The following is a 26,958-nucleotide window of genomic DNA, read 5'->3' on the forward strand; positions in this document are numbered from 1 at the left end:
ACTCCAAAGGAGGCTGGGAAATGTAGTCCATATGCGTGCCCAGGGCTGTATTAAGTTTTGAGCTACACTTTGAATATCTGTATCATCTTTCAGCTTATATTCCTAAAATGCATCTGTAGCCCAACATTGAGATTCAGAAGGGCAAATTTCGTGATAAATTTCACTTGACTTAAGTCCATCAATGAAAGGCAAGTGATACTATGAAAACACTTAAGCTTTTAACATTAAGTGAAAAAACCAGAACATGGCATTATACTATCAATATGATTTCAACTATGTTAAATATCCTTTAAGAAAAAAAAATTTGAAGGAAACATGACAATTAACTGTGGTTACCCTTTAATGATGAGATGATTGGTGGTATTTGTTTTTAGCCTGCTTCATTCTGTTTTCTGTATTTTACAAATGTCCATCTCAAACATGCATTTTTCCCCCCAGCTTGGAATATCTCTGTTCTTTTTTTCTCACAATATGTTAGCCTTATTAGGGTTCAGTCTCTCTGGCTGTAGAATTTTGACTCACTGAGATAAGAATATGCCTTTCAGAACTTTGTATGCATATGCCTTTACATGTCTACTTAATTTATGAACTCATTCAGCTCTGTGCCAGGCTCTGTTCAAAGTGGGAGGCTGTAGCTAGGTTGAGGATATATCGCTGAACAAAACAGACCTTACCTATCTGGAGAAACAGACAATAAACAAGGTAAAATAAAATATATAGCATGTAAGATAAGTGCTAAGAATGAAAATACAAAGCAAGGAACGGGATTTGAAATATCAGTGAGATGGAAATTATAGATAGGGTGGGCCAGAAAAGCCTTTCTATGAAGGAACTTGTAATATAAAGATCTCCTGGCTAGTACAGAGTGAGCCAGGAGACTTTTCCTTAACACTCTGTCGATACCTACAATTTACCCAATTTTTTGACCAATGACAATTACAATACGCCAGATTCTTTTCCTTATTAACAATCTGCTCATTGTCATCCTTATCTGGATGTTCTGAACTGCAGACTTCTTTGCTCTCTCTGTTGTTAGTTGGGAGAACACTTGCAGATCCATACTCCTTTAAAAAAATCTCACTAGATCTTTCAGATCTCAAGAATTCCCAAAGGATTTTTTTCTGGTGTGTTCCTAGAACTTGAGGCAACAGTTAACTTGTTTCTGCCCCTGTTGACAAACTGTATTTTAATATCGTAAACCTTTAGAAGCCATCCTGGCCTCAGTCCGCAGTTCATCCTACACCTGAGTAGAGGGCTTACTACTTGTCAAGGATCACATCAAACCATTACTAGAAATCGCTCAGGCAGAAAGTTAAGGTGACAGCCTGTAGGCCTAGAGCAAGTGGGATAATGAACGTGAAGGAAGTCTGCAGGACTACAGGCAGCTGTGTCCATGAAAGGATTATTTTAGGGAGTAAAAGACATTTATCTCAAATGTGGCAAGACCAAGGAGGGAAGTGATGCTATTCTGTAGAAGTATGAGTATTTGTAGCACAATGACAGCATAGTCTAGTAATGGTTTCTTCCTAATCCTAAGGCACCTCGGCCATTCTCTCTTCATTCTAGCCAAAACCTGGAGTCTTTCAGTAAATAGTCGCTCATCTGTCTTTCCAGCTTGTAGTGGTCATGGCTGTTCTCCCAAGTCCACGAAATTCAGACTGCTCCCTGGTCTCTACTCCTGCTCCATGTCTCCTCCGGTCTTCCCTCCTGCTAGAATGTGCTCCCCGTCTCTGCCTGGCAGATCCTTTAGACCTGTCAGTATATGCCAACAGCCTGTATTTAATGCATTCCTGGTTTCCTGTGGTCAGGAAGGATCTCCTGCCTCGTGTCTCCCCGCCTCCCCCCCACCATGCTCAGAAGTGTTTGCCAGATGAATGTGTGCATTAAGTTGAGTTGTCACCTCAGCCTCTGCACAGGTGATGATCTCGGCCTCCGGTCTCCGGATCAGGCCCTCACGTGTGCGGTTAGGTCATCCAGCATGGTGCTTAGGACTGCACACTGTGGCGTCCACTGAGATATACTTTGTGATGTTAGTATTCTCGCATCCTTTCTTCAGGCACAGGGTAGAGAATTTTGACTGTAAAACATTGACCTCCACACCACCACTAAGGTCGGTTCTCCACTCTGAATCAAAAGAGGGATTGTGTTCATGCACAATTGGGTGCAGAAATGAGGGAATTATGGAGCACACGGTCCAATTGTTTTAGTCCTCTTAGCTCAGGTTTTAAACTATTGAATCTGTCACCAGACAGACTTTTATTCCCCTTTAGTCCTGGACGTTGGGAAGGGGAGTCCAGGCTCGTGACGCGACCCCCAGATTCTCTTCACCAGCCAGCCGCCCCATCTACCTGCACAGCTTCTCCAGATTCTCCCTTAGCACCTCAGAGTGACAAGAGTCATAATGGTACAGTGGTCGTTTTCTACTTGTGGACCACGTGCTGGGTCTGGGATAGGCATTTTACATGCACCGTCGTCTGTGTCTGACAGAAGAAGAAACTGAGGTTGGAAGGCCTGAAAGGTAAACCGTTCAGCGCTCCCCAGTTGTGGGGTGGCAGGGCTGGGACTCAGACCCACACCTGGGACGCCCGAGCCCGTGCTTTCCTGCTTCTTTCCCTTCAGTTCTTTATCCCAAGGCCTTCTACGTCCCGCCTCCTCTCATCGCTTGTGTGCGATGCTCACACGCTTTCCTGGACCTAGTGTTTCTTTACAATATTCCCTTCATAGTTTCAGGATCCACTTTTAGATTTCAGAAGCAGTTCTGATAGGATGCAGCCACACTTAAAAAATAACCCTGAAGACCCCACATTTCCTCTGCCTTTACCGAGGCTAACTTTCCACGCTCTCCACCCACCATTTTTGAGAAAAGGGCCTTTAAACCAGTCCAGTGGGAGATGAGGAGTGATGAAGGTGGACAGGGAGAGAGAGGTATAGTCAGGGAGGCCAGAGAGTAGACTCTCTGGAGCAGAGACTGCCCAAGGAGGCAGAGATTAAGGCGTGTGTGTGCCCTGAACTACTGTCTTGCAGAGAGTGCAGGGAAGGCTCTCCCAAGGGGGAGGGAGGAGTGGGAGTTTTGCCCAGAACTTTTGTTTTTACCCAGATCTTTTTTCTTCACTTGCTGCCTTTCAGAGGCACTCCCTAGCCCTTCTCTGGGGCATGGGGAGGAAGGGGGTCATCTGCCCAACGGCCACATATTTAGCTTGGGGAACTGCTTAAAGGTTCTGAGAGCTCTCGCCTACCTTCCTGCCTAAACATAACACAGAGGGTAAGAAGGCACGTGGGGAAGTTGGGCAAGTCAGAAATAACTACTGGAACAAAGTGATGCCATTCAAATTCCTGAGGTCCTGATGCGTCTTAATTCTCCTGAAGACCCAAATAAAATGTGTTTCTTTAAGGAGGCATTTAGATACCTTGTTTGAAAAAAGGAAACAGGGTCACTTCAAAATGTCCATTATGTGGTAATCGATGCCATTCAGCCTGTGGTATACTTAATGAAAACATCGGTGACAGTCTGCCCATTGTTTGTTCCTTTCGCAACAGGAAATGGCAGACTAACAAGGACGGGGAAGGTTTATGTAATTCCAGAAGGAAGTAGAAACTGCGCACACTTTGGCCTGATATCCTCCTAATTGCAGATGTAGACCCACCTGAGCAGGTTCCTATTCCTAATGGATTTGGAGATGTTTGATTTGACTTTGACATTCATCAGCAGCAGATTTGGGGGTTTCTTACGGACTGAAAAACTCGCAGGTCACAGTTTTCACACAGTTTAATTCGTTTTTGACAAGGTAGAACTAACTGTGGAGAAGGAAATGTCACTGGCCAACCTTCGTTCCTTGGGACCGTTGATGGTGACCGGGAGATCTGGAGCCCAGCCCTGGCTCTGGTGGTACCAGCCGCATGGGACTGCTCAAGCCCTGTGCAGTAGTCTCCATCTGTAAAGCCAGGGAGTGGGACTGATCTCCCAGGACCCTTGCAGCCGGAACATTCTGTGTTAAAGCCCCCTTGGTGAGGTCAGGGATTGTGAAATGCTGGTACAAGTGAAACGTCAGAGTCCAAAGTGTACAAACAGACTTTGCCAGTGAAAATGTCATTACAGCTTATCTGCTGACAAAGTTCATTCCTTTTGGTCTCCTCTCAGTTTTTGTTTTGTAAATATCCATGCTATATCTGGTAATTTGTTATTTTGGCTCTTAAAAAAAAATCGTGGTGGTTAAATTAGAAACAAAAGTGTTCTTTCACTCCACTTGAAAACTGTCAAAAGTTGCCATTTAAATGCATCTGTTAAGGATTTCAAAAAAAAAGTATTGAACACGTTGTTTAACATGGCATGTATTTAATTGAAATGACGTTCAAATTAATTAGCTGTGTCGAAAAGATGGGCAAAGATTAGGTGGAAGAGCATGGGTTTGAAGTCTAGCTTCACTGCTAGTTCTGGCCCTGTGACCCCAGGCACATTTTGTGATCTGAGTCCCCAGTTCCACACCTCTAAGTAGGAGAGTGACATTTTCCCCATGGGACTTTTGTGAGGAACAAAGATAATGTGTGTGTAGTACGTAGTACAATGCCCAACATTTAATAGATCCTCAAGGGGTGGTGGTTGTCACTGTTATACATTATTTTATTACATTAATTAAAACAACCAGGGCATCACAGAATATTGTATACTGTGTTCTACCTCCCTACTCATCCTCATATGCACATAGATTACCAAAAGAAATAGTCCCACTACTGTGGATTTCAGTTTTTGTTTTTGGTAGATCCTGTAGACAGAGACTTTCCAGAGAGGAGTTCCCCTTCTTGTCTGATTTACAGATCAAAGGTATGGTATGAGAATAAATGGCAAAAGTTTACTTTTATAAGCTGTAAACTATTACAAACTACTGTCTTCAGAAAAAGGATCACTTTGGGGCGCCTGGGTGGCTCAGTCAGTTAAGCATCTGACCTCGGCTCAGGTCATGATCTCACGGTTTGTGGGTTCGAGCCCCGCGTCGGGCTCTGGGCTGACAGCTCAGAGCCTGGAGCCTGCTTCGGATTCTGTGTCTCCCCCTGTCTCTGCCCCTCCCCTGCTCACGCTCTGTGTCTCCCTGTCTCTCAATAATAACTAAACTTGGGGCGCCTGGGTGGCGCAGTCGGTTAAGCGTCCGACTTCAGCCAGGTCACGATCTCGCGGTCCGTGAGTTCGAGCCCCGCGTCAGGCTCTGGGCTGATGGCTCGGAGCCTGGAGCCTGTTTCCGATTCTGTGTCTCCCTCTCTCTCTGCCCCTCCCCCGTTCATGCTCTGTCTCTCTCTGTCCCAAAAATAAATAAAAAACGTTGGAAAAAAAAAAAAAAAAATAACTAAACTTAAAAAAAAAAAAAATAGGATCACTTCAAAGTGTCCAATTTGTGGTAATTGTTGCCACTGATGTAATTAATGAAAACATCTTCCCATGGTGTGTCCATTGTGCAAGAGACAGGCATCCTAGAGAAGATTGCCACAGAGAACTCCCAAATCCTCTGTGGGAATGGTGATCTGAAGGAGGTTCAGAAACCCAGAAAACACAGAGTTGACCCAGAAAGGTTTTTGTCACACCCCAGCATACCCATAACCTTCATAATCTGTCCGAATCTCCAGTAGGGGTCAAATGGTGGTGAACATGTGGTAGGGATAGAAGGTGGAGGGTCAGCCAGAACATGCCAGACTTTGGTGGAAGGGGCACTTGACTCTCTGAAGTGGAGACAGTCAGTCATGTGAGTCAAAGACAAAGTCAGGTGGTAACTGATGTGTGAAAGCCAGAGCAACTAAGCCCAAGCACAGGGTTCTGAGAGCAGAACAATTTTTTTTTTTTTTTTTTTTTTTTTTTTGAGAGAGAGTGGGAGAGAAGGGTAGTGGGACAGAGAGAAAGAGTCTTAAGCAGACTGCACATTCAGCACAGAGCCTGATGCAGGGCTCAATCCTACAACCCTGGGATCATGACCTGAGCTGAAATCAAGAATCAGACACTCAACTGACTGAGCCACCCAAGTGCCCCAAAAAGAACAATCTTTTTTTTTTTTTTTTTTAATGTTTATTTCTGAGAGAGCGAGAGAGAGAGAGCGCGCGCGAGCAGGGGAGGGGCAGAGAGAGAGAGGGAGACACAGAATCTGAAACAGGCTCCAGGCTCTAAGCTGTCAGCACAGAACCCAACACGGGGCTTGAACCCACGGACCACGAGATCATGAACTGAGCCTAAGTCGGACACTTAGCTGACTGAGCCACCCAGGCACCCCCCAAGAAGAACAATTTTAAGAAGAAGGTACCTCTGGTCTTGGTGGGAATGCAAACCGGTACAGCCACTCTGGAAAACAGTATGGAGGTTGCTCAAAAAGCTAAAAATAGAGCTGTCCTATGATCTAGCAACCACACTGCTAGGTATTTACCCAAAGAATATAAAAATACTAATTCAAAGAGATACATACACCCCAATGTTTATAGCAGCATTATCTACAATAGCCAAATTATGAAAAATAGCCCAACTGTCCATAGACTGATGAATGGATAAAGAAGATGAGGGGTGTGTGTGTGTGTGTGTGTGTGTGTGTGTGTGTGTGTGTGTACGTGCATGTATAATGGAATATTACTTGGCCACAAAATAGAATGAAATCCTGCCATTTGCAACAACATGGATGGAACTGGAGAGTATTATGCTAAGCGAAATAAGTCAGAGAAAGACAAACACCATATGATTTCACTCATATGTAGAATTTAAGAAACAAAAATGAGCATGGGGGGAAAAAGCCAAACCAAGAAACAGACTCTTCACTGTAGAAGAAACTGATGATTACAGGAGGGGAGGTGGGTGGGGGCATGGTTGAAATAGGCGATGGGGATTAAGGAGTGCACTTGTGATGAGCACTGGGTGTTGCATGAGAGTGTTGAATCACTATATTGTACACCTGAAACTAATATTACACTGTATGTTAACTAGCTAGAATTTAAGTAAAAATGTGGAAAAAAAAGAAGGTGCCTCCAGTCAGGAGTGAGATGAAGAATGCGGTCATTATGGGGTCAGTTAAAAAGAAAAAAAAAAGTAAATAAATGCAAACATAAAAGAACTGAAAAAAGAAAAAAAGAACAAGCAAGGAACTTTTCATGAAATTGCTGAGAACTCGATTTAGAGGTACCTCTCACTCTGACAGTGTACCCGTTCAGGGGTTTTTAGTATATTCACAAAGTTATTCCTCTAACACCACTAATTTCCAGAATATTTTCATCACCATAAAAAGAAACCCCGTATAAGTTAGCAGTCACTCCCCATCCCCCATTCTCCGATTTCCAGGCAACCCCTAATCTACTTTGTCTTTATGACTCACCTCTTCTGGGCATTTCACATACATAGAATCATATAGCATGTGGCCTTTTGTGCCTGGCTTCTTTCACTTAGCATCATGTTTTCAAGGCTCATCTCTGTTGTAGCTTAGCTCAGTATTGCATGCCTTTTTGTGGCCAATAATATTTTAGTGTAAGGATGTACATTTCGTTTATCCATTCATCCATTGATGGACATTTTTGTTGTTTCTGCTTCTCGGCTATTTTATGAATAATGTTGCCATGAACACTTGTGTACAAGTTTTTGCGTGAACCTACGTTTTAGTTCTCTTGGGTATAATACCTAGGAGTGAAATTGCTGGATTATGTGGCGCTTCTGTATTTAACTTTGGGGGAAACTGCCAAACTGGTTTTGAAGCAGTGCACCATTTTCTGTTCCCAGTAGCAGTGCACAAGGATTTTAGTTTTTCTGCCTCCTCACTATTGCCTGCCATTGTATTTTAGCCATCCTATTGAGTAAAAAGTGGTATCTGTTTGTGGTTTCGATTTTCAGCTCTCTAGTGACGAATGATGCTGAACATCTTTTCATGTACTTATTGGCCATTTGTACATCTTCTTTGGAGAAATGAATTGGCAGCAGCAGTTTTGCCCTTGGAACAGTACTAGTTTATATAGCTATGCTAATGCTCTCTAATCAGGAGAATTGGTAGTTCTGACATTTAGAAACGTGAAAGGGTGGGCCTTTATGTAAAAACACGGAAGCAGTTGCAAAGAAGGATGTCTGTCCAAAGGAAGAACAAAGCCAGGGCTGGATGTGGAATGTGAGAAGAAGGGCAGACAGCCCTTGCTTACGGCCTCAGCCCTTCATGGCCTCTGCTTCCCACCCCCCGCCCCCATTCCTAAATTGACCTCCTTGGGAAACAGGAACTCAAATGTAGAATGGGTGCAAAGAAAGTGAACTATTTATTAAGACCAAACAAAAATTGACCTTGAGGCTTAAGTTAACTGTGAGACATTGACATTAAAAGCTGAACATTACTTTTAAAGTAATGTAACTTTTTTAAAGTAACTTTTTTTAAAATGTAATCTCATCTGAGTTCTTAAGCAGACCTTTTAACATTTTTTTGAAACTTAAGTAAGGGATAGGAAAAGCAAGAGTCTATTGATCATATAAACTTGAATTTTTTTTAACTGTGGTACACAATTTACCTACTCATTTTTCTTTTCACCTGTGAAAAAGTTAGTTTTAAGCTACTTTTGACCATCTTGTACATATCTACAGTTAAGGTTTTAGAATTTAGCAAGTGCACAGGATCGTTGTGAAGCTTATTGTATTATATAGCGTTCTAACTTAAAACTATAGACCTTTGTAGTATATACTTCGAAAAGATCACCTTTACTTTGAAAAGGAAGTTACATCAAGCATTTAGATATCTTCCATAGGATGACCTGCCTGTGCCAAACCAGCATCAAAGCTTATTTTGTCAGAAAAAAAAAAATGTTTTAAAGACTTTATTTTTAAGTAATCTCTACACCCAGTATTGGGCTCGAACCCACAACGCAAGATTAAGAGTCTGACGCTCTACCAAGTGAGCCATCCAGGCACCCCTATCAGGAAATTATCTGTAACAAAATTTTTGAAGCTATGGACTCCTGTTGGAGAAGGTGTCATTTATCAGAGCTCTTCTGCTTGCTGTCAAAATTTTTTTTGAAAAAATATATATACATGCATGTACACCTGTATATTTTTAATTTACCATGTTGGGTGGCACCAAAGAGTGGTAGGAGTTACTCATTCTCACGGCTGAACATATAAATTAAAAGCACATGGAAGGGCTTGTAGGTAAATAATGATTTTAGCCGTTATGGAGTATGAAGTGTTTCTGTCAGGAAACTGAGATGAGGAATGTGACTCTGTTGTAAGCTTTTCAGTAGCAAAAGTTTGGAAGAAAAATGACACATGTCAGCAAAAAACACAATGGTAAATTGTCATCTGGGTGACTGTGTAAGCCTTGAGGATAGTTAGTGTAACAAAGATGAGCCATAACAATAAACTCTCCTGCCTTTACAACAAAGATAGATTGTGTCTGTTTGGATACCTCAAAATGGCATTTTTTTCCTGCCCTGATTTACTAAATTTACCTCGTTTTCCATTCGTCATGTAAAAGGGTCTCTAGACATAGTGTATTTCAGTTCACATATATGTTACAATTTGTGGCACTCTGTTTTTCTCGGGGCTCTCACACGCATTTTGTACATGTGACCTCATGACTCCTCACATCAGCCTTCTGAAATTGGGACTATCATTATGCCCAGTCTAAAGGTGAAGAAGCTGAGGCTCAAAGAGGTTCAGTGACTGGTTCAGAGTCACAAAGGTAGGGGTGCCTGGCTGGCTCAGGTAGAGCCTGTGACTCTGGATATCAGGGTGGTGAGTTCAAGCCCCATAGTGGGCAGGGAGCTTACTTTAAAAAAACGTCACGAAGATAACGAATCACATGCGGAACCAAGATTTTGACCCAGTTCTGACACCACTGTGTTTATCTCTATGCTATATATAGTTGGTTGTAAATCGGGAATGATTACTCAGCCTCACATTAATTTTTTTTTTTTTATGTGTTGCTTCCATCGAAGGCCACTCCTCACAGAGTGACTCAGTCACTCACTTTGAGCTTAGGAATGCCTTCAGATGTCCACTTAGGTCAATTGCAGTATCTGAACGGTCACTTCATACCTGAGGTAAAAGCTCTGGCTAAACCTTAGGAAGGGAACTACTGAGAATTTAAGCCAGTGGGTCTGAAAGCAACTGAGACCTGTTTTGCCACCCTAACTCAGTCAAGACAGGAGCTTCCGTGAAACAGGCCTCCCTGAGGTTAGCCGCGTAGCCTCACGAATAGCCACTTCTCACTTGACAGCAGTAACTATGTAGAGAAGGGGTGGGGTTTAGGATAATCTTGGTCATGAGCCATAAGCCTCCAGAGTTCTCAGAGTGATTTCAGAACTGACTAGAGTGTTTTTCCTTCCACGCTACGTCAGAGCTTTGCAAGGGAGTTCTTCTGTTGAGACAACTGTTTGGTTAACATCTAGCCACTCCTCTTTCTCCTTTTTGATTTTTCTTTCTTTCTTTTCTTTTTTCTTTTTCAAGATTTTTAAGTAATCTCTGTACCCAATGTGGGGCTCAAACTCACTACCCCGGATCAAGAGTCACATGCTGTACCAGCTGAGCCAACGAGGCACCCCCTTTCTTTCCCCTGATCTGATCCCATTTCCAGATGATCTCCTGGAGGATTCTTCCCTGACCCCTCTCCCTTACCTTTCTTTTTAATAAATTCAGTTGATGTTCAGCTGATCAGTTGGAGGCTTACTTTCCTGGAAGAGGTCTTAATTCTCCTTTTGAAGATGTTAAAAGCTGATTCTTTTTTTCCACTTAGAAATTCAGTCAGTGTTTCAGTGAGACAGAAGCCCCAGGGTAATATTCTTGGAAGGATCCCATATTTGGATTTTTTCTTAATATTACATTGTAGGAGTTCTTTATATACTCCAGATAGGTCTGTTATCAGATATGTGTAGTGTAAATATTTTCTCTTAGTCTCTGGCTTGCTTTTTCATTTTCTTAGTGGTGTCTTTCTAAGAAAATTTTAACTTTTGATGAAGATTAGTTTAACCTTTTTTTTTTTTTTTTCCTTTTATGATTAGTGCTTTTTGGACCTATCAAAGAAACCTTTGCTTACCCCAAGACAGCAAAGGCTTTTCTCCTGTTTTATGTATTCATTTTTTATTTATGTTTATTTACCTTTGAGAGAAAGAGAGAGAGACAGAGGCGTGAGCAGGTGAGGGGCAGAGAGAGAGGGAGACGGAGAATCCGAAGCAGGCTCCAGCCTCTGAGCTGTCAGCACAGAGAGCCCAATGCAGGGCTTGAACTCATAGACCGCAAAATCATGACCTGAGCTGAAGTTGGACGTTTAACCGAATGAGCCACCCAGGTGCCCCTCTCCTGTTTTCTTTGTAGAAGTTTTATAGATTTAGCTACTATGTTTTTAGGTCTGTGATCTATTTCATGTTAACTTTTGTGTAGGGGGTAAACTGTAGCGGTCCAGATTTAGTTTTCTTTCCATGTAGATATCAAGTTGTTCTAGGACAAATTATTGAAAAACTTTACTTTCCCCACTGAATTACCTTGGAAACTGTTAAAACAAAAAATCAATCAACCACATATGTTTAGATCTATTTCTGTATTCCTTGTTCAGTTTCATTGCTCTGTCTCTATGCTAATATCACACCATCCTGATTATTGTAGCTTTATACTAAGTCTTGCAATCAAGTACTGTAAGTCTTCAAACTTAGGGTTTTTTGTTTTTTTTTTTTTTTTTTTTCAAAAATCTTTTGGCCATTTTGTATACTTAGAATCAGCTTATCAAATCCCTACCAAAAAAATCCCTTCTAGAATTTTGATTCAGATTGCAATTGATTCTATAGATCAGTTTGGCAGGAACTGCCAACATTAAGATTATCAACATCTTAATGATATTGAACCTTCCAATCCATGAACATGGTATACTTGTCTATTTTTTGAGATTTCTTTAATTTTTCACAGCAGAGTTTTGTATTATCAGTGTACAGGTCTTGTAGATATTTTGTTGAATTTTCCCTTGTGTAATTGTTGCTGCTGCAATTGTAAATACTGTTTTTAAATTTTATTGTCCAGTTGTTCATTGCAAGTATACAGAAATACAATCGATTTTTGTATATTGGCCATGCATCTTGCAACCATGCTAACCTCACTTGTTAGTTTTATTAGTTTTTTGGTAGATTCCTTAAGATTTTTCTAAGTACACTATCATGTCATCTAAAGATTAAGACCCTTTAGGTATTCCCATGCCTCTTATTTCCTTTTATTGACTTATTGCACTGGCTAAGACTGTTCAGTGTTGAGTAGAAGTGATGAGAGTGGACATCCTTGCCTTCTTCCTGATTGTAGAGAGAAAAGTATCCTTTAGCACTGTGATGTTAACTGTAGGTTTTTCATAGATGCCCTTTATCAGGTTGAGAAAGTTTCCTTCTGTTTCAAGTTAGTGAAACTTTTCATAATTGAATTTGTCAAATGCTTTTTTTGCATTTAGTGACATGTCATATAGTTTTTAACCTTTCTTCTGTTGAAATGGCAAATTACTTTGCTTTCAGATGCTGAAAAAGCTTATATCCTTGAGATAAACTTCACTTGGTTATGATGTGTTATCCTTTTTATATATTTCTGGGTTTGATTTGCTAATATTTGGGATGTTTCTGGCAGTGGACTGACCAGGTGGGCAGATAATCCAAATAAGGTATTTGGAACAAGGTTGAGCATATTGTACAGATAACTAATGCCTTAGTAAAGCCTGCAGTTATGCCCACAAATAATTTCACCTTCTTTTTTCACCTGTCCTTTGAAATGTACCACCATCAGAGACAGTCCATGCATGTGTAGGGCAGCATTTGAGGTATGAATGTAAGAGTAAACAGTGAGTCCCTTGAGGGTAGGGAGTTCACCTCATTCATTTCTGTCAGTATAAGTTAAGTTAAATTGGTGTTACAGAGATCCAAAATTACCGTGACTGACACAGAATGGACATTTCTTCTTTCCCAGGCCTGGGACTGTTCTCATCCACACAGTCCTCACAGGGCGAAACTTCTAAGTCACTGCTCTACCAACCCTAGGACGTGACCTTACTTATTCTCATGGTCTAAGGCGGCTGCATCTGCATTCCAGCAGGAGCAGAGTGAAGGAAAGGCTAAAGAGGGAGGAGCAAAGAGTACGTGGCAGCTAAGTTTTAAGGAAGATACCCAGAAGCTGCCACAAGAGGTTTCCACACATACATACCACTGACTGGAACTCAGTCATGGGTCACAACAAGGCATGGGTTTTGAGGCAAGAGCTGTGGAAGATAAACAGCCATTCTCTGTTTATTGGAGACTCGAGTAGGGTTTTTTTTGTTTGTTTGTTTGTTTGTTTTACTGAGATGGATTTTCTGGAATGGCAAAGTTACGTTAATAAAGATAGTACAAAAGAAGAGTCATGTTAGTGTGCACAATAAGCTTTGGTGTCAGTAGTTTGGTTCTCAGTGTCTATATCCTTAGGACCTCGCATGCTGTATGGCACTCTGTCATACTCAAGAATGTCTGTTGATTATATGCATTATATATATGCTTCCTTATTACAGTCTCTGCCCAAAAATAGAGGAAAGGTGAATAAGGATACGTTCCAGATTGTCAAAATGGTAAGGTGTGGAATTGCATTAGATACTGACTTCCAACCTAAAGTCTGGTCAGATGTGCTGGAATGAGTCTGTATCGGCGGTTCACGGGTGCCCACAAAGGTAGGGATTAGGGATCAGCAACATTGTTGCCTCGGGAGGGCAAAGGACAGGGACATGAGAAACAGGTATCACCAGTTCTGTTACACTTTTCCAGGTATTAAAGTCTTACTTTCACCAACATGAGACTTTCCTTGCAGCGGTCAGAAAGAGTGGGAAAGGATTTAAAGGCAGTAACGCCTCCATCATGTTCTCTAATGCCATGCCACGCACCAGTTAGAATCTTATGCACAAGTCATGGCACGCTCTCTTGCGTAGACAGCGTGGGTGAAAGGAAGACGCTAGACTGAGGAGATCTGCGTTCTGGTTTTGGTTCCATCACAGTGAGACCTTGCGGGTCGCTCAGCCTCAAATTTCCTCTTCTGTGGTTTTTTTTCTTCCATGGACTGTCGTGGAATTGACTCGAGAGACATACTTACTGTCAGCCTGTATAAACAGCATGCTTGCACCGAGGCATTAAACATGGAATGGCTTTGGATACATCAGGCATGGGCCCCAGTCAGATGAGGAAATGTGTAGGCGAGGATATGTCATTTGAACAAATGCCACTGTCTGATCAGGTGTAACTCATGGGGGAAGTGGTTGATTGCCAGGGGCCTAAGACATGATAAGTTACAGTCTCGGAGGCCATTTCAGATAAACCTCCTGGGTGCCTGGTCTGGTAGAGTTGGGGGTGGTGAGGGCGGGAACACCACTGCCAAGTGAAATGTAAAAATGCACAATGGTTCTGAATGCCGGAGCGGGCAGTTCGGTGAGTGGGGCTGGTTCTCATGAGGATTTCAGCAAGCTCCCACGTTGCCCGGTGTCTGTCGGAAGGCGGAGTGTTTCTAGGTGCCGGATTGAACTACCATCCTGAAAAGGCCCACGGTTGACTCTTACGGACCTTGTAACTTACTGGCCCACTACCTTCAAAGTGCTAAATGACCGAACAGGGTTGCAGAGAACCACCTGAAGGTAGAAATTGTTTCCACAGTATTGGGAGGTTGATGTTTTGTCTCTCCCTCCCTCCCTCCTCTCCCGCTAGCTGGGTTTTTGTTGTGGTGGTGGTTTTTTTGTTTGTTTTGTTTTTGGTCCTCTGGGCATTTCAAAACAAGTGAGGAAAGAACCAACATAGAAAAAACAAGCACTAAGTTCTTCTAACACCCCCTTACTCGCCATCCCTTCTCCATCTCCTCTCCACTGCCACACACACACACACACACACACACACACACACACACAGTCTAAAAAATGGTTGTTTTTTCTTGGGGCTGGCTTTGGGCTCCTCTGCGTCTGCTTGTTTGTTTGGGTTTTTATCACACCATTTCCAGAGGCTCTGGTCATGTGTAGTAGATGCCAGTACTTTGCATGAGGCTGGGGCGCTGGGAAGGGGCATGTTCCTGGAATAGACGAAAACGAAGGGCTGAAGTAGCCTTTGAACTTAATTTAAGGGTAGAACTTGGAGTCTTAGTAGTTTGGCTGTTTTTTCCCTACACAGGAGGAGGTGGATACAGGCACCTGACATCCCGGAGGTTCCCTCCCCCACTTTCATCCAGATAATAGGTTCCAAAGAACTTCACCAGGGGAAGAAAATAGTCACAAAATGGTTGCCCAGAGCCTAACCGTCGTCCCACTGGTGGTGGGGGGGGGGGGGGGCATGAAGCAGTCTGCCTGGCGGCATTGTGGTCCGCGGTCCGGTCGTGAGCCTTGCTCATCAAGGAACGCCACCCCTGCCCCTGTGTCCCCTGCCCCCAGCCTACTGGCTGCAAGGAAGAGAGGGAGGGCTGAGGAATGTATTTGGAGGCACCCCTGAACCCCGATAGTCCCGCGTTGGATGCACTCTCTCATTTCATCCTCGCGGCAACCCTGCATCTTGGGAATCCGTTCCCTGTTTTTTGCAGATACGGGCCCTGGGACAGAGGGAAGTATCACCTCCAGCGGCAGAGCCACATTCAAACCCTGGCCTTTATGTAGAGAGAGAGAAATCTGAGGGTCTCCCCAAGGTATAAGAGGCTCACGTGCCCACCACAGAGCCAGAAACCATCATCCCTTCGTCCCCGTCCAGGGGTGACTGTGGGGCAGCGGTCGTCAAGCTTCATCAGGAGGGGTTTTAAATCCCCCCAGCGCCGCCTCCTGACCTGTGGGGCTCACGCTGGACCCCGATCCTCTCGGGAGGATTTGGTTCATCTGGGTTTAACGTATTGCACTTCTCTCCCTCCGCAGATGGATTTGTCCGTAGAAACTCTCTTTAGCTTCATGCAAGAGCGCCAGAAAAGATACGCCAAATATGCGGAGCAGATCCAGAAGGTCAATGAAATGTCCGCCATCCTCCGCCGCATCCAGATGGGCATCGACCAGACCGTGCCCCTGATGGAGCGGCTCAACAGCATGCTGCCCGAGAGCGAGAGGCTGGAGCCATTCAGCATGAAACCCGACCGAGAGCTCAGGCTGTAGAGCTGCCCGCCCCCTCCTGCCAGGCTGGGCTGTCGTTCTGTGGGGACCCCGCCTGGCCCCACCCCAGCAGGGCCCGGAGGGTGAGGACGGCTGGAACCAGAGGACCCTGATGTGACTGGATCTCGAAGCTGGTTGGAGGCTTCGGTTCTCCCTGAAGGTCTGACGCTGCCCTCCCCACCCCTTTCCTTGAGGCATTTTTTTCCGTTTGCAAAACGAACCAAACCAAGTCTCGGTGCTAACCGAAGCTGGAACATTTGAATTATTAGGAATCTGTTACAGGACTCTGCATTGGGAATTGTTTTTATTTTGTTTAGGGTTTCGTTGTGTTTTTAGTTGGAAGCGCGTAGTGTCAGGTCTAGCTTGCGGAGTGAAAACACGGAGAGGAGGGGAGAAATGTTCAAAGCAGCTCTGTGTCCTCAGTGTCCTCAGGCCGTTCTCCTCCGCAGGCTTTCCGGGGTCTGAACTGCAAACATAAAGAACTAATTTGCTCCAGGTCTCGGTGTTGTTACTGTTCCTGCCCTGTTTACATCACGTCGGGTCTTTATCTGGGGCACCTCTTCCTGCGCTTGTGGTATTTGTTGGTGCGCTAGGTTACGGTGTCCCTCACATGTTGTCATCAGAAACTGAACACTTCCTCTCAGCATCCTCACAAGGTCCGCCTCCCCCCCCCCCCCCACGACTGGTTTCCTTGATGCACGCGTAGTTTAGGATTCTTTTTATCACATCAGCACTGGCGAGGCTCCGAGTTTTGTAACATGGCTTTAACCGGCATTTATTTTACTAGCCTGGAAAGCCTGTGGTGTGGTCGGGGTTTGACCTGCCTACAGCAGATATTTATTGAGCCCACTCGATGTGTCTGACGCTGTGCCCTGAATACAAAAATGTCTGGGTAGTCCCCGCCCTTCTTTTCTGAAGACACAAAACTTAGAACGCTACTGAATTTCTATGGGAGTTTGGGAACTGAACTTGAGTAACCACACAAGTTCTTAGAGCACGTCATAAATGTCCCCATGGAAGAAAAGACTGAAGACACAAAGAAATGGAATGTAGGAACATAGCGAGGCGGGCAAGTGAGACCAAGCGCTGGGGGACACGGGGACGCCTCTGGGGCCAGCCTGTCATGCACCCGTGCTCCCTTTATTCCTTCAACCTTTACAAGGCGTTTCTTAGACGTCAACAACAGCCTTTGGTATATTTATAAGATTAAAACGGGTCCCACTTAATTTAGCGTATCTTGGGTAAACTTGATCTGACTCTAATCTCGGATTTTAATCAGATACTATTTTGTAAGGTTCTTAGAACCCAGAATAAAATGTGGGACATAAAACAACTGGATGACAGAAGATACATGAGCAAACTAAGCTAAGTAAAATTTTTTTTTTTAATTCAGACACAGGAAAAAAATCAACTGCTTCTAGGATTTTTAAGAAACATCCCCAAAATATCAAGATTGTTCATTCCTCTGAGCTGGAAAGACAAGATGGGCCAAGGAAAGAGGTCAAGGTGCATCCAGCTTTTCCAGAGGGCAACCTTCAGATCGCATTTCCGCCTCCATGGGACCCGATGCCCTTCCTTCCCCAGAAGGAAGATGGGGTAGAGATGTCCCGCCTGAGGCGATGAAGGGGTCGGAGGGAGTCGTGGGGGACTTGGAAGCCATGTGGTGGGGAGTGAGGACTTTGTTGGGCCGCACTGGTGGAAGAAGTTTGTGTTTCTAATGCCTTTTGATGGTCAGGTTTACTGGGTCTTAAACCATTTCTAGAACAATTTATTAGAAGGTACAAATCAAGAAAGACATTCTGTTTCTTAGAAACCTATTAATAGCTAAGGTTAACGGGAGGGCAACATTTAATGAATAATGTGTCTTCCCTCTGATGGGCAAATACACATGCACATGTGTATCATGTAGTGATTTCTATCATGTAGTGAATTTCCATATAATTGAGGATCTCGTTCTGAACTACATTCTAATCCATTGATCTTCCAATAGCATTTCGTGCTGTTTTTCATTTTTTCATACTGTGTTAATATAATTTCACAATACATTTTAATACCTGTTATAGCTACTAGACTCGGTGCCCCCTGCGCTCATTACGGTCTTCGAACTATTTGTTAGTTTCAAATTGGCAGAAATTGGTTTTTGCAAAAAAAAGGAGTGCAAGGAATACTTCTGTTCCTTTTGCCGAGACCTACAGGAAGTGGTGTTTGTAAGCCACGCGCATCATGGTCTTTTTCTGAGTTCCTGGTGTGTGCAGAACCCAGCTCTGAACGCAGGGCCGTGCCTGCAGCTTTCAGAGAACGAAGAGCTCTGAAAACAGCTCAGGGGTCAGGTGCTCTTACCATCACCGCACTTAGTACAATTTACAAATACAAGGGCAGAACAAATAAAAGGAGACACAGACTAAGCCTCCTGAGGATGGAGCTTTCTCACTGCGTTTCAATAGTTCAAGGCATGAACATGGCAGAAAGGCAGACCTAACACGGCAGGAGAAAATTCTCAGCCAGCCAGCTCTCCATCCAACTCGTTTTCTTATGAAGAAGTTAGACAAGAGCACCTGGCTGGCCCAGTCGGTGCAGCATGTGACTCTTGATCGTGAGCTCAAGCCCCACGTTGGGTGTAGAGTTTACTGGGAAAAAAAAAAAAAAAAATGCATAAAAAGACAAAACGATTTGGGTCCTGAGTACATAGGGGCTTATGTACCACAGGCAAATTCGGTATTTTCTTTTTTAAGAGAATTCCAGTTGATCTTTGTGGTGTGGGGTGTTTTGGCAACGTTGTCAACTTGGCGAAGCTGAACTGTTTTCCATAATTCCCTTCCCTATTCATTTCTGGTTAGGTAGGGGGTGGCCACAAGAGAAATTTGCACGAATTTGGAAGCGGACGGAAAGCCGTAGCCGTGCTTACTTGCTGAAGGTCGCCGGACGCCGTGCCCTGTTGCACCTCGTGCACGTTTTCGCAGACCCGCTGCACCTTCGGTGGGCGCAGCGGCCGGGCTCTCGGCTCCTCCGGCCCCCACAGAACTCTGCCTTCGGTTCTTCCAGATCGGGGGTCAGGTATGAATCTAGCTTCTCCTTCAGGTCACTTGCAGCAGGAGGACGAAGGCTTAGAGGAGAGGCCAGCGCGGGTCCGGCCAGCAAGAGGCAGATGCGGGTTCCCGCGAGTGGCTTGCAGGTTCCAGCTGTCCCGGCGCTCCCAGACCGCACTGCCGCCTTCTTTCCGGACCACCCGCCCAGGGACTTCAGGTGAACAAGCAGCAGCTGAACTGGGGCTCTCTTACCAGCATCTGTAATTCAGTGCTGCAGGTCAGTCCTTTAACAACCCCCTGATTCTCTATCACTCCTAGTGGCTCTTCTCAGATGGTTGGACCCCTGACTGGTAATGTGCAATACCAGTCCTTTACCTCCTCGGGATTTGATCTTTTCTGAAGGATTCTGGGAATCTGATTTGCCAAAGAGTTCTGCTGGCTCTCTGTCCCTCAATGCCCAGTGACCCATCTGGACCCTACAGGATGCTTCGGGGATAAAAAGGCAACCGGTTGTCGTCAGAGAGCTGGGCTGTCCGTTTCCAGCCTTGAATCTTGACACATCACTTAATTTCCCTGAGTCTGTTTCCACCTCCCTACCGTGTGAGCTGGTCTGGGTGGGCTCGCAGGCCCCTGCCTGCTCCAGGATGCCACTTTTGTGACAGCGAGGGGCATCTTTAGCTACTGTCTCTGAGCAGTGGCCCTTGGTTTTGGTAGTGACTTTAAATTACGAGCTCCCAACAGAGAGCGTCTTTCCTTCTCTTTATTAATTAGAAAGTGTCCAGCGGCTCCCCTCTTTTGAGAATCTGTTTTGCATACCGATCTATGCATCTCTACGAACACTGTCAAATAGGTCCCTAGACCGCAGGCTCCTTGCTTGACTCGAAGTAGGAGGCTGGTGGAAGCTGGCCTTCACTCCTTGTATTATGTGCATGGAAGTTTCTAGTAAATGAATTGTGGGCTTGGGGTGCCTGGGTGGCTCAGTCATTAGGCATCCAACTCTTGGTTTCGGCTCAGATCATGATCTCATGGTTTGTGAATTAGAGCCCCCGCATCGGGCTCTGCGCTGACAGAGTCAAGTCTGCTTGGGATTCTCTCTTTCTCTGTCTCTCTCTCTGCCCCTCTCCCTACTCAAAGTGAATAAGTATTTTTAAAAAATCAATTGTAGGGTTAAGAGCAAGTAAGAGTGTAGGCTTCATGAGAGCCTATATAATTATACAGATATCATGTCTTTGTTTCCCTTAAAATTCTGTCATTCTTTAGAACATAGTTTATATTCTTGGCCCAGAGTATTTGACGAAATGAATTTTGGGGACTCTGTATCCAGAGATACAGGAGTGCACTCAAGAAATTAGGTGGGTTTTTTATTAAAAAAATATCTTCTAGGTATTTCTTTGCTTCTTTCCACTGACCTAGGAAGCAGGTTCATTACGACTATTACCAAACATGCTGTTTCCAAGGTTACGTAAAGTAATGGCCCTGGGGGACTGACCTGTGCCACCGCTTTTGTGGATTTGTAGAACTCACTTAGCTTTGGCATTTCCCTCAGCAAGTCCCGGGACAAAACCAGGGATCTTCAGAAATGAGAGCCGTGAGCAAACACGTTTTAAGAGTTGAAATTGTCTTCCCAATTTGTTTATACCTCAGCTAAACCAAGACCTACACCACGCAGTAGGAAATTACTTAAAATGCTGATCCTGAAGACTGAAGGGTAGAGTGAAGTGACAGTTTTGCTTCTTGGGGGACGTTTTAGGTGAACTGTTCTACATCCCGAGAGAAGATGTCATTGCTGTAGGCTGATTTGTAATGAGGAACATTTGATTTTTTGCACACAGGGCATGTAGCTTCCATTCAGATGCCCCAACTACAGAGGGGAAGGGTGACCAGATAACTTATCCACAGGCCTCAGACCAAAAAATAAAAAAATTTGGCAGCCAGACCTAGTTGCTTACTAGGGGACCCAGTATCTCATGTGTCGTGCTGACGTGTGCCCATTGCTCTCAGGAATCTGTTCTGGGTTATCGGTGTCAGTGTGAGACCCGAGGGACCTTGCTAATGACCCATTTTCTTCACCAGTCGAGGCATATTCCTACTGCCACCTTTTATTTTTATTCTACAGCGAGGCAGGATTCATGCCAAAAGCTTTGGTGAACCAAGTACTTTAAATTCAGCCTTTGAAACTGTCCCAGTTCCTTTGAGCAGAGAGAACCCCGACCACAGCCGAACTGACCCTCTCCAAGCCGCCCTGTTTGCCTGTGACTCTGCTCCTGCGAGGTCCCATTCAGCATTTCCTGTGGGACCGCGTTTCCACTGACTTTTAATGTTTCGGCTAGAACCAGTGGAATGAAGCTTCTTTTTACATAAACCCGATTTGATGCCCCTGCACATAAACAACGTGATTGACTTGTGAACATCTTCCAAGGTAGTGACGTAATTTTCCAGTTGATTTCACAATACTGTAGGATATAACCAAGTATAATTACGCTGCACAAGGATGAATGGGCCTCACGGAATGCTAGAAATAACTCCCTTCCCTCTTCCATTTATAGATGCGGAAGAGTAATATTCAGAGAAAAGCACCTCGACAAATTTTACTAGACCTAAAACATTTCTGCCTCGCGTCCGAGGACAAAACCAGACGGGATTTAAGAGAAAACGCCAGTGAAGGCTTTGAGGGTAAAGAGTTGCTGTCGTCTGGCCCCATAAGGTACACCCTCCCCTTCCCATCTAGACCTTCCCGGTTTCCCCTTAGCCCAAGCCCTGGTCTAATTTTTGTTGTCAGACCCAGACTAGTCTCCAGCACTAGCCTGCCCTTGATGGTCTCTCGAGAGGCCCCCGGTCAGTGCGTGTACGTACACCTTCTCATCCAAAGCCTGTCACTCGAACACCTGCTGCCTCAAGCCACCGTCTCTGGAGGCAGATTTATTCTACACCCCCTTTTCTCTCCGGTGCCCAACCCTGGTTCTTTGCAAGGTCCTGGCCAAGTCTCTGCCCACCCGGCACAATCCTTCTCACTTGTAAATTTTCTTAAATTTAGCTTCAGCTCAGAAGCCTGTCACAACCAACTTAAATGACATCACCTGTAGTTCTATTATTCCAAGATAATATGCTTTATTATGAAGCATATTGGTTTATAAATGTAAATGCTTTATTCCCTTGATGCATAATTATTGACACACTGATGGGACTAAGCTGCTAGTCTCACATATTGTCACGTGCAGTGTCATTTATAAGCAGAGGGGTCGTTGAGATGTACGTGGCAAGGATGCAGAACAGATCTTTAATAACTTCCTCAGTTTTCCCCACAAGAATTCTAAAACCACATATACATCCCATTAGAATGTACCACAGATGTGTATCTGGTCTTCTTCCTCCCCTGTACCTGTTCTTGATACAGTCAGCAAATATTCGCTGGGTGCCTGGGGTTCTGCACTGTCGTGGGCATGTGGTGTGCATGTTAGAGAACACGGGCCAGCATCGCGCCCTTAGCCAAGCGTCCCGTGTGAATGATGGCGCACGTACTACATCCGACGCCCCCACCACGTTGTCTTCAGCCAAGTCCTCTCTGCTGTGAGAGCAGGACAGGTTCCGCCAAGCCCTCCTTTTGCAACTTGGATGTTGCTCTTCCCACCGAGTATAGTTGCAAGGAAACAGTCCTTCTCTTATTTATGTATAAACAGGTACCAGTTTTGATTTTATTTCATATTAACATACATGAACATCAAAATGAGAAATGCACAATTTAACCATTCGGCGGCATCTTACTCCAGAAGAACACTATATTCATATTAAACATTTATACAGTCTTTCCACCTAACTTGACAAATGTTCTAAGCCATTGTCCAGCATTTCTCACACAGAAGTCTAGTTTTGCTCTTTAGAAATCACCATTCAGTATGACCCCGGTAGCCTCCGGGGCTTCCCCAAGATCACGGACTCGAGAGAGCCAGCCAGCCCCGCCCCCAAGCAGCTCCAGGGCTTGCCCCTGAGGCATGGCAGTCTGGATCCCAAGAACTGATTATTTGACATTCGCAATCAAGGACTAAAGGTTTTAGTGTCTGACTACATCATCAGTCATAGGAAGGAAGGGAACCGTGGCCAAGAGAAATCCCAAATGACGGAAGGCAAATTTCTGCCCAGAGAGGTGTTAAAACCAAGCCCCCCCCCAACCCTCCCGGGACATACCTAAGATTGGAGCTGTTCCTTTCATTTCTCAGAAATGTTCCACGGTTGTGACCAGACCCTGGAAGAAGGGTGTGTGTATACGTAACACGTCAAAAATTACTCTGTGAAACCTGGAGAATGTCTGGTTACATCCCAAATTTAAATGTATGTGGAAAAACTCCGATCATTGAACAGAACTTTTTCAATGTAATGACAGTGACTTCCCTGTGCAGTGTCCTCTCTTCCTGCCTTCTTTCTACACCCAGATCACAGCGCGTTATTTGCGCACAACCAGTTAGGTTACGCGAAGCTCAGCATCATCATGAACAAGTCAGCTTTGAGTCACGCCATTCATTCTGTGCTGGTTTCAGCAGTCATCACAGGAAACACAAAGTCACATACTAGTCAAAGGACTATCCATTTCTCGAACACAGAAAAACCTGAGATATGAGTCAGCAACTAGCTACACTTACAGTAAAGAACGACAACCCCCCCCCCCCCCCCCCCAAACACACACACAAAAGCTGCTGACGTGAATTAAGGCTTCAAAAGAGGGCCATACTATAGTTGACAAGACTCAAGCCAGGGAGTTTAAAAGCAGGTATGTACTAACACTTGTATCCTTGCTCCAATCACCTATTTTCAGCTGCCAGGATTGATTCCATACAGTGATTGTAGGTCAAAGGCTGAGAGACCACGTTGGTCCTGCTCCATTTTGATGTGTCCCTTCTACTGAAAGAATACTGGGGATAGTTTCTGAGAATAGCTTGGCTGTAGCTTTCCACTCTGCTCACAACGAATCAAATCCAACCACCTTCCCCTCACCTTCCTATACTGTGTTATTCTGAACACTCCTTACGTCACCAGCCTCTCAGCCCTATTAGTAAATCAGAAAGGGAATCACAGAACTACCACCCTCGTCACGTGCTGAGGAGAAAACCATCGAGAAAAAATTGATTTTCCTGCTTCTCCTCAGCAACGTTAGTTCTTTAATATTTCCATAGTTTCTCCCTCTTGGTAGTTTCCTATAACATTCTACCTGTTAGATTTTTACAAAACTTATATGTGCAGTGAGACCGAAATGGAAAAAACTGTACTCTGGCTGAGAACTCGAAAGTTCTGCTGCTCTGCTACCGACCCAAGTACATCCCCATCTGGCTGAAACCAAGGTAACAACACCGTTCTGAACAATTCTCGGATTTACAGGGAGGGAGGTAGACTTGTTTAGCCTCCCGACCTTAGCTTCAGTCATTATGCTGCCAGATCCCTGGCCGTTAAGTGGAATCCTAGATGGTTTCCCTTCTCTTCATAAAGCTGAGAAGAAGAAAACAAGGTACCACCTCCAACCAGGCCCTACTGGAAATTTGTGCAGAGATAGTCTGAACTGGTCTGCAAAGTGTGCCTAGCTACCTACCTACCCACAAGGCCTAGGACACAGGCTACCAGACTTGGTAGTGGTGAGAGCCCCGACTTGCAGTCTGAGGTACTGGGTGTGCTCCGAAGGAGACCACGGCAAGGCCCCTAACGGTCTGTCCGGCAGAGTGATGCGCGCATCGGCTGCCGGGTGAGCGTGGACGCGTGAATCCGCTTTGGATGCGATCGTTTCTCTTGCATTTACCATGAGGTTCTGTCCCTAATGGGGTCTACCCGCCCGACCCACGAGCTGGCTCAGTCTCAGCGCTAAGGTGCACTACGGAAGGGACAGGACAGAGACTAGTGCTTGAGATCTCCTGTGGCACGACACGAAAATTAAATGGTAGGGGATTCCGTCCTCCAACACCAAATACAACCGGATTTAGGAAGAACGAGAGGATGTGCAATTCGCTGCAAAGTTTCTCATCTGTCTAGGAGGAAATCTAGCATTTGCCCTTCCACTTTCGTTGAGAGATGTGTCAGCTGATCTCTCAAGTGCAGGTGTGGAGAGACACCTGTGTTGATCCATCTTTTGCTTTTACACCATAGCTCCGTTTTCCAAAAATATATATGTATGTACATATATATACTTCAGATTTACAGGGAATATTTTTTTGTGAACAAGACAAACATTGTCAACAGAAGTCACAAGTGTCTGTCTCCTCAGGAGACCTCAATGATCTCCATGCTGCCTGAAAAGCTAGACTGGCTGCCCACCTTCCCCAGCTCTTCCCGCGACCTGTTCTCGGACATGATGCTCTCGCCAAACTCCATCTGGCAGCTTCTGCGTTTAAACTGCTTTTCAAAGGGGCTCTCTTCGTGCCAGCTCCGCCGCGAGTCGGGCCTGTCGCCTGGCTTGTGCCGCCTGCGCACGGAGTTCGCTTGGTCGCTGCCGGTGGGCAGCTGGCTGCAGCTGTAGGCCGAGTAGCCGGCGCTGCCCCCGTACACGGCAGAGGCAGAGTAGAAGCGCGAGGGCTCCGTGGCAAAATACCAGCTGTTGGCCAGGGAAGGGGCGGAGGTCTGGGGAGCCAAGATATCTGAGTGCCAGCCCTTGAGGCCCAGCCCGGCGGCAGACTTGGCGAGGTGCTGCTGGCTGGCGGACAGGCCCAAGAGGAAGCTGGTGTGGCAGTTGTCCTCCACGCTCCCGCTTCGGTGCAGCGGGGAGAAGAGGGACCGCTGGGCGGCGCCACCGCCCGTCGCTCGCACCGAATGCAGCCGCTTGCCCTGGCTCTCTGCGGGCCTGGCGGGCTGAGGCTTCTTGGGGAAGTTGGCTTCCTCCTTGTCGGGGCTGGTTTCTGGAGTCTGCTCCGACACCTCCTCGACCGGAGAGAACTGGCAGAGCTTGCCGGTCCCATCCAGAGCCGCGGAGGGTTTGTAGTATTCCAGAGCATCCTCTGACGAGGGGAAACCGTGCAAGGATGCGGCCACGCTGGCCGAGTACGAGACGGACTTGATGTCCAGAGAGAAGGAGCGCTTGAGCTTCCTGCTGTCCTCCAGCTTGCCGGACGGCAGGTGCAGTCCGCTCAGCGCCTGGACCAGCGGGCCGTCCTCCGGCAGCGGCGGCTGCGAGCCGGGCGCGCCGGCAGGGTGCGCGGGCCTTTGCCCTGCCGCCTCTGAGGTAGCGGAGTTGGCACAGGGTGGACCGAGGCACATCTCACTCTTCTGTCCGCCCTCGGAGACCGCGGGCACAGGTTCATTTGGCTTCTCCAGGTGCAGCAGCTTGAGTTTGCTCTTTGGCCCTGATGTGCCGGTCTGGTTCTTAATCTTCTTCTCGTAGTCCAGGAGTTGGCCCAGAAAATTGAAATTTGGAGATATGGTAGGTCTTTTTTCTTTCACAAATCTATGAAGAAACAAAACCCTCAAATTTTACAACTACACTTTATCTTAAGAACAGTGTTAAATTCAGAGTACTAAGTGAATAAATAAGATAGGAAAATATTAGAGCCTCCCAAATACCTATGGAAGATGACTAGCTTAAAAGTTCAAGGTGGAGAATAAAAGGGCCTTTGCACTGGGAGAGCTTTATACCACGTCCTTGGAGCATGCTAGAGAGAGAGGGCCCAGGGCCCAGAAGCTCTAGTTTTAGCCAGCTTGTTTCCAAGGACCCAAGGTTTCCAATGAAACAGATAAGAGAGGATTCCGTCCTCCCCACCAACTCAGGCTGGTGCTGCCCTCAGAAGTACGGTGTGACAGCCACTCTCCCACTTCAGTTTCCCAGTATCAGGCCTTCTCAAAGTCCTCATAGTCACTTCCTCAGGACATTTCATATGTTTACGAAAAGCAAGTATCAG

The 26,958-nt window shown here is 45.4% G+C and overlaps 2 protein-coding genes across 14 annotated transcripts in view; one reads left to right on the top strand and one right to left on the bottom strand.

Moving 5' to 3' along the window:
* BORCS5 (BLOC-1 related complex subunit 5) overlaps positions 1-26,958 on the top strand; it is a 115,518-nt gene that overhangs the window by 86,969 nt on the left and 1,591 nt on the right. For 2 of the 3 annotated variants that reach the window (XM_042945837.1, XM_042945836.1), the window contains exon 4: positions 15,840-16,562. In XM_042945837.1, coding sequence (XP_042801771.1) covers positions 15,840-16,070 — 231 coding nt within the window. In that variant the 3' untranslated portion in view covers positions 16,071-16,562. Of the gene's footprint in view, positions 1-15,839; positions 17,574-18,904; positions 19,371-21,639; positions 21,798-26,958 lie in introns of those variants that run through there. The other variant, XR_006204702.1, reaches the window with a different exon arrangement.
* DUSP16 (dual specificity phosphatase 16) overlaps positions 23,747-26,958 on the bottom strand; it is an 89,258-nt gene continuing 86,046 nt past the window's right edge. For all 11 annotated transcript variants that reach the window (XM_042945825.1, XM_042945833.1, XM_042945828.1 and 8 more), the window contains one exon: positions 23,747-26,507. In XM_042945825.1, coding sequence (XP_042801759.1) covers positions 25,331-26,507 — 1,177 coding nt within the window. In that variant the 3' untranslated portion in view covers positions 23,747-25,330. The remainder of the gene's footprint in view (positions 26,508-26,958) is intronic.

Source organism: Panthera leo, chromosome B4 (assembly GCF_018350215.1).
Source record: "Panthera leo isolate Ple1 chromosome B4, P.leo_Ple1_pat1.1, whole genome shotgun sequence".
In the NCBI taxonomy this organism is placed as follows: domain Eukaryota; kingdom Metazoa; phylum Chordata; class Mammalia; order Carnivora; family Felidae; genus Panthera; species Panthera leo.